The sequence below is a fragment of the Bos javanicus genome, chromosome 19 (genome assembly GCF_032452875.1).
Source record: "Bos javanicus breed banteng chromosome 19, ARS-OSU_banteng_1.0, whole genome shotgun sequence".
NCBI classification, from domain to species: domain Eukaryota; kingdom Metazoa; phylum Chordata; class Mammalia; order Artiodactyla; family Bovidae; genus Bos; species Bos javanicus.
Window position 1 is genome coordinate 10,350,796 of NC_083886.1, and position 12,893 is coordinate 10,363,688.

The window sequence follows — 12,893 nt, forward strand, 5'->3', positions numbered from 1 at the left end:
CTTGTGAGATAGGGAACACAGGATAAGTAAAATTACTTTAAAAATCTTCCATTACCTACTTAATACATTAACTTGACAATATTTACTGAGCATGTGCTATATCAGAGTTGCTGTTCCAAGTTCTGGGGTTAGCAAGATATTGAAATTATGATGTAGCTGGTTGAGGGGAGATGTTGAAAAAAAAATGAATAATGATAAACTTGGAACAGAGGTTTGTTTTGATGTTAAAGAACCTTGAAAAAAAGGGAATTTGTTTGCATGGGAGAAGTAGTGACGGGAGTGACAGAGAGGGTGACATTTAAGCGGTGGACCTTTTCTAGTGTTGAGAAGGTAGGAACAGAGTTTCAGGAAACAAATATGGCATGTCTAAGACTATAATCCATTGAAGAGCTAGTGGTTCATTAGAGGTGCAGATACTGATTAGAAAGGCAGACGGAGGTTATGTTTTACAGCCCAGCGTGACATGCTGAGTTGCATGCACGTGTGTATGTGTTTCTACTCTGACTAGATCCACAAAGTGTTGGATGTGGACCCTAAGGGGCTCTGGTGAGCATCACTAAGAGTAGAAGTGAGAGGAGAACATGAATAAATCAGCATTTAGAAAGGTCTCATGGACACTTATATAGGAGGTTCAGTTCAGTTCAGTCGCTCAGTCATGTCCGACTCTTTGCAACCCCAGGGACTGAAGCACGCCAGGCCTCCCTGTCCATCACCAACTTGCAGAGTTTACCCAAACTCATGTCCATTTAGTTGGTGATGCCATCCAACCATCTCATCCTCTGTCATCCCCTTCTTCTCTCGCCTTCAATCTTTCCCAGTATCAGGGTCTTTTCAAATCAGTCAGCTCTTCACATCAGGTGGCCAAAGTATTGGAGTTTCAGCTTCAACATCAGTCCTTCCAATGAACACTCAGGACTGATCTTTTTTAGTATGGACTGGTTGGATCTCCTGCAGTCCAAGGGACTCTCAAGAGCCTTCTCCAACACCACAATTCAAAAGCATCAATTCTTCGGTGCTCAGCTTTCTTTATAGTCCAACTCTCACATCCATACATGACCACTGGAAAAGCCATAGCCTTGACCAGATGGACCTTTGCTGGCAAAGTAATGTCTCTGCTTTTTAATATGCTGTCTAGGTTGGTCATAACTTTCCTGCTTGGTGTAAAAGCAAATTGAAGTGAAAAACAAGAAGGGAATGGTCTCTGATAGATAAGAGAGGTCTGGAGGCCAGTGTGGGGGATGGGATGAGGCAGGGGGAGTAGGAAGGGCATTTAATCCTCACCTATCACCTCTGTCTCTCACCCTCTGAGTCCTTATTTACCTTTGGTTCCACTCACTCCCCCACCCAACCACTTTTCCATTCCCCTACCTTCACTCATTCTGTTCCCCCATTTTCCTTCCTTGTAATTTTCTTCCTCCCTTTAATTCTTCATCTATTTCTATTTCTCTACCTTCAACATTTTTCTTTCTTTTCTATGCTGGATTCAATATCATCTTCTAAAATTGCCATTCTTCAGACCTTCAACCAGAGGGGCAAGAGTGTGTGCAAGTGGTGGCAGGTCCTGAAATTCTCTTCAGTTCTTGAGACTGGCCAGTCACATGTGTAAAGAGTATCTCCAAGAGGCAAAAGAGGCTTCTATTGATACTTAAGGTGTGTGACTTCAGAGAGAAATGGATAATTGTGCAGCAAATCCAAACTTTTAGATTAGTGAATTGTTGAACTGCTAATCTTTCTTGATTCCCAAAGGAACAGATTATTTACGATTGAATGTGACATGTTCCTGAATTTTGCATGCCTTGTTACAGCAATGCAGTTGCTAAGAATCCCATTTGGCTTGTCAACCTTCTACTCTTCCATTGTGCTGTAAAGGCCACATTCAGTGAACTGATTGTCCTGAACTGAACTCATCGCCTTCCTCTGAACCCTCCTCTGCTCTCAGGGTTACTCTTTCAGGGAACTAAGCATTACCATCACCACTCAATTGCCCAACCCAGCAATCTAAGGATCATTCATGTCATCTTCCTCTTCCCCTCAATCCGAACTATCACCATGCATGCATGCTAAGTTGCTTCAGTCATGTCCAGCTCTTTGCGACCCTTTGGATTGTAGCCTGTCAGGCTCCTCTGTCCATGGGATTCTCCAGGCAAGAATACTGGAGTGGGTTGCCCTGCCCCCCTCCAGGGGATTTTCCCAGTCCAGGGATCTAACTGCGTCTCATGTCTCCTGCATTGGCAGGCAGGTCCTTTACCACTCGCACCACCTGGGAAGCCAAGCTATCACCAAATCCTCTCAACCCGACTTCCGATTAGTGCTATTTCTACCACCCCTGTTCAGGCTACGCTCACCTTCTCTACTGCCTTAACCACATGCAGCTCCTAACTGGGCTCTCTGCATCCTCCTTTGCATCCTGTCCAATCAACTTGATGTCCAATCAACATCCCAGTCAATCAAAATCACACAACTGAGCTCACTGCTCTCTACCCTGAACCTTTTGGTGGCTCCCATATGATATGAACATGTGGTAAGACTCTACCAGGAAAGAAAAGTTACAGCTTAAAAGAGAACAAAGTTTAGAAATAAAATCAAAAAGAAAAGAAAAAAATAAAATTGCTGATCTTTCAGAAGAGCTCTATGTCTCCTTCAAACAATATATTCATTTAATTTCTTCGCTAACAAAATAGTTACCCCTTTGCCCCTTGTCTCCACCTATAATCTGAGGAGCCTCAGCAAGTAAGGGGCCAGCTCCTCTGGAGGATGGAAAGGAATGGAATGCCCCAGGTGTGCAGCTGTGTCCAGAGGCTCCCTTGCTTGTCCCATGGAGGTACCATTGCACACCAAGTAGATTTTCACCCACCAAGCCATAACACCAAGCACTTATTATTAATAATTACTGACTATGAGCAAGGGTGGACAGTGCAGAGCACAAATAAATTGTGAAATCAAGACTTATGTGTCTAGCACTTTATGGTTGAATTGTGGAGAAACACAGGCACATGAAAAGTTCATGAACATACAGATACATTCACATGAAAAATGAATGTGTTACATGAAAAATGATTGATACAACAGCCAATATTTTCTAATAACTGTAAGTGGAAAGTAACCTCTAAATTGCATAAAAGATAAGGAAATTTTTTAATAAATTATTTTTTTAAAAGGAAAAGTGATTAGTAAAAAATGTAGTAGAGACTGGAGTGGAGTAGGAGACTGCACAGAAGAGAGTAATTAACATTTTTATTGCAGATACTGTCCTAGGAACTTTCTGTGTTATTTTACTTAATCCCTTAAGCAGTTTCTATAAAGAAAATATATTTCTTACAGATATGAATATATATTTCTTACAGATATGGAAATTGTAATGCAGATTAAGAAAGTAGCTCAAAGCCAAATCTCTCTCAAGGAAATGGATGCTCTGAAGTTTTGGCTCTGGTTCTGAAGAATTCTAAGGGCTTTCCGCCCCTATATTACACTGAATCTTAGAAAGGCAAGTGGCATGTGTTTCTGGATGGTTTTAAGGTATCTCATGTGTGTGTGTTCAAGCACAAACTAGTAAACTTTCAAGAGACAAGTCATTGAATTAGCACTTGATATTGTGATCTGTACATGAAGATGTCCATCATATTTCCTTGGATGACTGAATTGAGCCCTTGAGCCCTAAAGGGGCAAACAACAACTTCATGTGTCTATGTCTCTGCCTTGTTTCCTTTAGGAATATGGAGAAGATATCATGGATTCAGGGAACCTCACGTGGGTATCAGAATTTGTCTTCCTAGGGTTCTCCCAGAATCAGGAGCTCCAGTTTTCACTGTTTCTGGTGTTTCTGTTTGTCTACACAACCACTGTCATAGGAAACCTCCTCATCATGGTCACAGTGATCTCTGATTCCAGGCTCCACACACCCATGTATTTCCTGCTGAGAAACCTGGCCATCATAGACCTCTGTTTCTCCTCAGTCACTGCTCCAAAGATGCTGGTGGACTTCCTTGCTGAGAAGAAGACCATCTCCTACCAGGGCTGCATGGCCCAGATCTTCTTCTTCCACCTCTTGGGAGGTGGGACTGTCTTCTTCCTCTCAGTAATGGCCTATGACCGCTACATAGCCATCTTCCAGCCCCTCCACTACGTCACCATCATGAACACTCGAGTGTGTGTGGGGCTGGTGGTGGCTGCCTGGGTAGGAGGCTTTGTCCACTCCATTGTCCAGCTGGTTCTGATGCTCCCATTGCCCTTTTGTGGCCCCAACATCTTAGATAACTTCTACTGTGATGTTCCACAAATGCTGAGGCTTGCCTGCACAGACACCTCCCTCCTGGAGTTCCTTATGATCTCCAACAGTGGGATGCTGGTCCTCATTTGGTTCCTCCTCCTTCTGATCTCTTATACTGTCATCCTGGTGATGCTGAGGTCCCACTCTGGGCAGGCGAGGAGGAAGGCAGCTTCCACCTGCACCACCCACATCATCGTTGTGTCTATGATCTTCATTCCCTGTATCTATATTTATGCCCGACCCTTCACCTCTTTCCCCATGGACAAGGCTGTGTCCATCAGCTACACTGTCTTGACTCCCATGCTCAATCCCATCATCTACACCCTGAGGAACCAGGAGATGCAGGCAGCCATGAAGAGATTAGGCAAGTGCCTAGTGATTTCCAGCAGGGAGTGAACTTAAAATAGGTTGACTTTAAATGACAGATCTTCTCTCTGAACTTTGTTTTCCCATATGAGAAGTGAAGGTAAGTCTTCATGGAATGCGACAGTTGAGATTAATATATCTATGAAGATTAATATTTCTATGGAACTGTTGTTCTGTCTGGTATTGTGTTAGGCACTTTCACACTTTTGTCTCACTCTCAGAAAACTGACAGTGGATATGTTATTCTTGTATTAAACAGTTTAGAAATGAGAAAACTCAGAAGTCACTTGCTCAGTGATGAACAACAAGAGAAGAGATGACCAGGAGATGGTTCCTCTGATCCCCAAGTTTCAAGACAGGAGATATGGGTGGGTTTTGAAACCCAGGGCTTCTTCCAATCACAAGGGAAAGCTTAGAGTTTCTCATCTATGGATGGGGGCTTCCCTGATGGTGCAGTGGTGAAGAATCCACCTGCCAAACAGGAGACGCAGGTTTGATCCCTGGGTTGGAAGATTCCCTGGAGAAGGAAATGGCAACCCACTTAAGTATTCTTGCCTGGGAAATCTAATGGACAGAGGCGCCTGGCGGATTGCAGTCCATGGGGTCACCACAAAGAGCTGGACACAAATTAGCGACTAAAGAACACCAACAACAATATCTATGGATGAATATCTGTGATGAATATTCAACTATCTCATCTTAAATCTGGAACACTCACCTTTGTTCTGCTCCCTCATCCCCTCTGTGGTTTTTGGAAGTGATATCACTTGTAATATCATCTAAATATTTCCCATAAGGGTATATTCCCTATAGGTTTGTTTCTTTTCTGTGATATACACCTTGGGTAATCAAAAAACTACTCTGCCTTCCCAACCTGTTCTTTGCATCACATAGATGATATGGCTGAGAGGAGGATGCTGTAGTATAGTTGGGGATCCAAGGCCAGAGAGACAGAGCCATGGCTATCAGTGGTCCAGATATGAGGTATGGGTTCAATCCAAGGTTGCCACCTCATGGGTTTTTGCCTTTCTCTTTGACTTCCTGCCCCAGATCGAGTGCTCCTTGAAAGTGGGCCATGCCTTACTCACCTTAAAATTTGCTCAGCACCTTGAACAGTAGCTTATCCAGAGAGGTATTTCTACTGTTTCTTGTACCCCATTCCTTCCCTGTATAGTTCAGATCTATATTTGATTTCTCTCTGTATAACATTTATTTGCTCCATCTTCTTGTTTCCTTTTTAAAACTCCCAGACAATGTAGAACTTGACCCAAAGTTAGGAAGATAATATGAAAACTTTTCCCCCCATTCCCTCCCAATAACCACCTCATCTGGGAAATATTTAATAAAAGTTGCAAGCTCTTCAAGCCATTATGGCAGCTCTGAGTTGATCCTTTCTTCACTTTTATGTCCCTGTACCTTTTCATGCATTTCTCCCCATTCTCAGTGGGTGTTTGGAGACGAGGGCAGAGAAAATGGACTGTGTCATATTTGATCTGAGTGTCCCTCAAAACAGTGTTTTCCCCTTTCACACACAAGTCCTTTAAATACCTGGTGATACTTTTCTCACCCTCTAACTTGTTTCTTCTCTAGATGAAGCATCTACTTTCCTTCATTTGTTCCCATTGTGACAAGTTTCCTAATTCCACCATCTTGGCCATTTCCTCTGTATTTACTCTCCTATGACAACATCCCTCTTGAAATGTGATGCTTAGCCTATGACATAGCTGATTGGAGAATGTGATCTCTTTGGAAAACCATGATAGTCCTACTTGAAATATATAGCCACAAAGATGTTTTTGGTGGCAAACAGCAGCATAACCAAATTAGTGCTTAAAGAATGAGGAGATTATCTCATTTAAAAAGATTAGAGGGCTTCCCTGGTGATTCAGTAGTAAAGAATCCACTTGCCAATACAAGAGACATGGGTTCAATCCCTGGTTCAGGAAGATCCTACATGCCTTGGAGCAACTAAGCCCATTCGCCTCAACTATTGAACCTGTGCAGTAGAGCCCTGGAACCACAACTACTGAGCCCATGTGCCTCAAGTACTAAAGTCAGAGCACCCTAGAGCCCCTGCTCTGCAACGAGTGAAGCCACCGCAATGAGAAGCCAGCACACCACACCTAGAGAGAAGCCCCTGCAAACTGCAACTAGAGAAAAGCCTGAGTAGCAACAAAGACCCAGCACAACCAAAAATAAATGAATAAATAAAATTACATATATATAAATTAGAGGATTGGCAATTCCACAGGTGGTTAATTCAGCAGCTCCAACATTTTAGGGCCCTGAGTTGGCTATTCTATAATTTGCTGTCTTTCCCTTCATAATGGCAATATGGCTGGTAAAGCTTCAGTAATCATATTTGTGTGTGTGTGTGTGTGTGTGTGCGTGCGTGCTTAGTTGTGCCCAAATCTTTGCAACCCTATGGGCTGTAGCCCACTAGGCTCCTCTGTCCATGGGATTTCCCAGGCAAGAATACTAGAGTGGGTTGCCCTTTCCTCCTTTAGGAGTCATACATTTTTTTCTAGAACTATTCCAGCAGAATTCACTTATGACTTGTTGGGCAGAAACTGGGTCATACGGTCACCCTGCTCTACAAAAGAAATGGAAAGTGCATGGCTGGCTGTTTCAGCCAGAAAATGGCAATCAACAGCGTCTGCCACATAGATGGAAGCCCCTGGTAGCAGGATGGCAGAGAGGTGACTGGCCTGAGTTAGAAATCTTGACAATGAGCAAAGTTTCTTGTGGACAGGGTCATAAAATGAAATGCCTAGAGGAACTGACAAATAACACGGATCTGTTAAGTGGGCCCAGGTAAAGACTGAAGGGAACTAGAGAGTGGATATCCAGGTTGGAGGGAAAACAGCACTCCTACTGCTCTTGGCCACCCTTTGCAGAGATCCAATACCTAAATCCTTACAGAACAATCAGAATAATTTTATTTAAATAAAATTTATTTGCCCAGATGAGTAGTCCAGGCCATCTTCCCAAACTGACATTCAAGGATCTTCTGACAAAACAACTGACCCGATCATCCTAATCAGAAGCCTCAATGAATACAGCTCTATCCATGAGAATTTACGCCTTTAAGACATCTCTCATGGAAGCTATGTTGTGTTTGTGATATGAATTTGGCTCAACTGCACATTTATTTATTACCTAAATGCACAATGGACCTTCAATGTTCTTTAGTTATTTTGTATAGTGATTAGTGAAAGCACCTCTCTTAAAAGTTGTTGAGGGAAGGCTGTAAGTCATTCCAGTGGTGGTACATTAATTTTGGTCCAGAGAATAAATCACTGCTTCTCAGCCTCATTATCCCTTGATCTTGCCATTCCACTTGTATTTATATCAAGCATGGGGATGATTTAAGTGTAAGGAGAGAAAAACCTCAATTAACCTTACCTATGAAGTTTACTTCATATCAGTGAGTTCAGTCACTCAGTCGTGTCCAACTCTTTGTGACCCCATGGACTGTGGCACATCAGGCTTCCCTGTCCATCACCAACTCCCAGAGCTTGCTCAAACTCATGCCCATTGAGTCAGTGATGCCATCCAACCATCTCATTCTCTGTCATCCCCATCTCTTCCTGTCCTCAATCTTTCCCAACATCAGGGTCTTTCCTAATGAGTCAGCTCTTTGCATGAGGTAGCCAAAGTATTGGAGCTTCAGCTTCAGCATCAGTCCTTCCAATCATTATTCAGGACTGATTTCCTCTAGGATTGGCTGGTTTGATCTTCTTGCAGTCCAAGGGACTCTCTAGAGTCTTCTCTAGCACCACAGTTCAAAAGCATCAATTCTTCAACACTCAGCTTTCTTTATTATGGTCCAACTCTCACATCCATTCATGACTACTGGAAAAACCATAGCTTTTGACTATACAGGCCTTTGTTGGCAAAGTAATGTCTCTGCTTTTTAATATGCTGTCTGCTTCATATATGATCCATTAAAAGTGGTGTATCAGTCAAGGTTCTGCCAGAGAAACAGGACCAGTATGATATGGAAGTGTTGTGAAGGAAGAAATATTCCTCTACCATTCTAGGTTCTCCTGGCTGGTCTATGAATGAAATTGACATAAGACAAATTAAGAGAAAAAATAAAGCACAATTTGAGAACATGTATACATGGTAGAGAACCAAGCAAACTGAGTAACCCACCAAAATGGCTGAAACTTTCACCTTGAATACAATCTTCCGCTAAAGACAAAAGACGGTGTTGGAGGAAGTTCTGTGGGACTCCGAAAGGGAGGAAGACAATTCACATGGAAGTGGAAAAGAAAATGTTCGATAAGTAAATATTTGCTGGGCCACGTAGAGACAATGGAACACAGAGTGGACTCTGATCTTTAGGCCCGGTCCCCTCTCACTATACACACAGACACAAATACATACCTAGTCCATATTCTTTGTAGGTGAATCTGGTGAAAACCCATTCTGGGAACAGGTTCTCTATTTCAATACTTTAGACAGCTAAAGGGGAAAGTCAAAGTTTCTTCCTGAGTCCTTTGAGCCTTGACAATTTTCAGCTCAAAATATTCCAAAGACATTTCGGGGTGGAAAATTTTATATGTATTATATATGAAGAGGGAGAGAGAGAGATTTATTGCAAGGAATTCCTTACCTGATTGTGAGGCTGGCTTGGCAAGTATGAAATCTGTACAGCAGGCCAACAGGAAGGGCAGGCTGGAATTTTTGGGCATGAAGCTGCAGTCCAGAATTGCATCCCCTTCAAGGAAACCTCAGTTCTGCTGTTAAAACCTTTTTAAAAAAAGTAATTAAAAAAAAATAAAAGAGTAATTCATTTTAATTGGAAGATATTTACAGTATTGTTATGGTTTTTGCCATATATCAACATGAATTGGCCACAGGTATACATGTGTACCCCGACTCTGAACTCCCTCCCACCTCCATCCCCACCCTACCCCTCTGGGTTGTCCTAGAGCATTGGCTTTGGGTGCCCTTGCATCAAACTTGATGCATCAAACTTGCACTGGTCATAATTTATTGAATCTGGTACATCCACATTGGCTAGGATAATCTTTACTTAAAATGAATGGATGGGACTTCCCTGGCAGTTCAGTGGTTAATACTCCACTATTCAAATGTAGGGGGCAGGGTTCAATTGCTGGTCTGGGAACTAAGATCTCACAGGCCATCTGGTATGGCCAAAAGTAAAAAAAAAAAAAATTTTAATGAATTGATTGTAAAAAAATAAAATTAGCTGATTGGAGAATCAGTCACATCTATAAAATACCTTTACAGCAGCACCTAGATTCAAATTTGAATAACTGAGAACTACAGACTAGTCGATTCACACATAAAACCAACCATGAAGAGGGGAATCATTAATCATCAATGACTCAGGCCTCTCTCAATGAGGATGCAAAAAAAAAAAAAAAAGAAGTTCCTTCTAAATGTATCCTGTGTCCATTTAGCAATTTGAAGTTAAGTCAGGCAAATACATACATACATACATACATACATACATATATATATATATATATATATGGTTTTTTTTTTAGATATGTGATACATAGGATAATCATTTTCTTATCTCAGTGTACATGACTGGGTATTTACTCCATTCTGGCCATTCTTGGCTTTGGAACTCATGATGGCGAGAGGATGCAGTGAACAAATGATGAGGTTTGGTGAACATTTTACAGAATCACGTGTGCCCTGACAAGAGAATATATCAAGTGGGACATATCAGGTTTCTCTTATTGAAAAGTAAATCAGAATCTGTTTCAAAATCATCTACATGATAGTCAGTGAGATGGACAAGTCCTGTCCCTTCCCCAGAATCAATCGAGGCTACTTTTGTGGGACTTAATTTTATTTTCTTATTTTACCCTTTTTTCATTGTGAATCAATCTTAAAATGGACTAGAGCTCTAAATAAGAACTTTTTTGAAAAAATTATTTATATATGTGGCTGTGCTGGGTCTGTTTCTGGAAGAGCTTCACATCCTACTCTTACCTGCCACTGAACTCTATTTTGCCAAGAATGAGCATTTGTAGTAAAACATTCAGACCAACCTGGAAAGTTATATGCAGTTCAGAGATCTCTGTCTAAAAAATCAGTCTGTTTTTATAGCACATCAAGTTTAAAATGCCAATTAATTCTAGTTTTGATCAATCCCTCATAATGAGCATTGTATAAGTTTCCTGTACCAATCCTTGCATTAGAGGTAGTAAGAGTTCACAGGTAAAGAATGCTGGCATTTAAATAGATGATGTAGTGAATTTGGGGCTTCCTTGATGGCTCAGTGGGTAAAGAACCCATCCGCAATGCAGAAGACACAGAAGATGTGGGTTTGATTCCTGGGTCAGGAAGATTCCTTAGAGGAAGGCATGGCAACCCACTCCAGTGTTCTTGCCTGGATAATCTCATGGACAGAGGAGCCTGGAGGGCTACAGTCCAAAGGGTCACAGTCATACATGACTGACTAAGCACACATGCACCCAGTCGACTTGGGTACAGATGGTAAATCAACAATGGGGCTTCAGCTGCCAAAATAAGGAGAAGGCAATGGCACCCCACTCCAGTACTTTTGCCTGGAAAATCCCATGGACAGAGGAGCCTGGTGGGCTGCAGTCCATGGGGTTGCTAGAGTCGGACATGACTGAGTGACTTCACTTTCACTTTTCACTTTCATGCATTGGAGAAGGAAATGGCAACCCACTCCAGTGTTCTTGCCTGGAGAATCCCAAGGACAGGGGAGCCTGGTGGGCTGCTGTCTATGGGGTCGCACAGAGTCGGACACGACTGAAGCGACTTAGCAGCAGCAGTAGCAGGGTTCTGTTGAACTGATACCATATATCTGCCCATGTACGACTTTCTCTAAGTAAAACTCAGTTAGGCATAAAAGTAGAAGAAAAAGAAAAAGGGAAGAAGCAGGAGAAGAAAGAGAAGAAGAAGGAAAGACATCAGACCATTTGTCTCAGATTGCACAAGAGAGAGAACAGTCCTTATATTGACAAGCAAGTCCATGGTTCCCAAAGTGTGGTCCCTGGAACAGAGAAATCAGCATCATCTGAGAATTTGTTACGGATGCAAATTCTTGACCTTATCATTGGTCAACAGAATGAGGAAGTCTGGAGCTTGGGCACTGTGATTTGTCTTTTAACTAGCTCTCCAGGTGATGGTCTCAAGGGAAAGAACCGAAGAAATGGGTTCTTCTAAAACTCCCAGAGAAACTGTTTCTTTTGAAGAGACTTATACTTTTAGATCTTGGCCTGAGGTACTACATGCTACAAATCTACAAAATTGTATTGTTCTTAGTCTTTTTGACCCCGAAGAATAACTTTTAATAAATGTGTTTTTGAGAGATTTTAAAACTTTTTAACAAGTCCCATTGCTCCCTTGCCCTCAGTGGTAATCAACCCAACCCTGCCTCCTGAATCGAGTCCAGTAGTTTCTCCTCAAGGATATTCCCCCTTCCCCTAGAGTCACACCCGTTGTTGTATACGCGATGTTTGGGCAGTGGCTAGGAAACTAAGTTTGCAGAAAAAGGATCTTGAAGAAGATGCAAGACATGAGGGCTCTTTCCCATGCTGGGCTGAAGGAAGGTGAGAGATCAGGGTTTTCTCACCTGTAAATAGAGCAGCTGTTAAGAAGAATCCACACTTGCTGGAGAGTGTGGAGAAAAAGCAAGAGATTTAGATTTGATGATTGTAAGGCTAAAGTGTGAGGAACGCTCCAGAAAGTAATGCAGGGGAAATGGGGTTTTGAAAACTGATTTTCCAACGAGCATGTCCAAAACCAGGCTTTTAATGACAAAGTGGAAACTGGGTCCTGTGATTTAGAGGGACGATATTGAGAGCAAAGGATAGGAAAATACACCACAAAATTCTCCACGTGGTCACATTGAATAGGAAGGACTGCGTAATTACCTACTTATTCATTATGACAGCAACTTTTTTTGAGCAACTGGTGAATCAGAGTTGCTGTTACAGGTGCTGGGGCTACTTAGTTACTGAACTTGCAATCTAGTCAAGAGGGACAATCGAAAAAATATGATGAGACTAAAATGACCTCTGATGAACAATTCATTGCAGGAAGCGGGTGAGGGGTGGGGAGTGAGACAAGGCTGGGGAGTGAGGAGGCCACTTAACTCTCTACTGTCATCCTTATCTCTCAACTTCTGTGTCCTTCTTCGCCTTTGTTCCCAGCCTCTTCCCTCCCCCTCCACTTTCCCCTTCCCCTTCCTTCCTCTTAATATCCCCTCTTCATTCTTTTGACAACACCCTGGTGGCTC

The 12,893-nt window shown here is 42.3% G+C and overlaps 1 protein-coding gene across 1 annotated transcript; it reads left to right on the top strand.

Annotated features, from left to right (window-relative positions):
* Positions 1–3,514: 3,514 nt before the first annotated feature.
* On the top strand, positions 3,515–4,663 carry LOC133231561 (olfactory receptor 4D1). The gene has a single exon (XM_061389931.1). The coding sequence runs from the start codon at positions 3,728–3,730 to the stop codon at positions 4,661–4,663; it is 936 nt and encodes a 311-aa protein (XP_061245915.1). The 5' UTR covers positions 3,515–3,727.
* The last annotated feature ends 8,230 nt before the right edge of the window (positions 4,664–12,893 follow it).

Excerpts from the sequence above, each read along its gene's own strand:
- LOC133231561 (XM_061389931.1), top strand. The coding sequence starts at position 3,728 with ATGGATTCAGGGAACCTCACGTGGGTATCAGAATTTGTCTTCCTAGGG.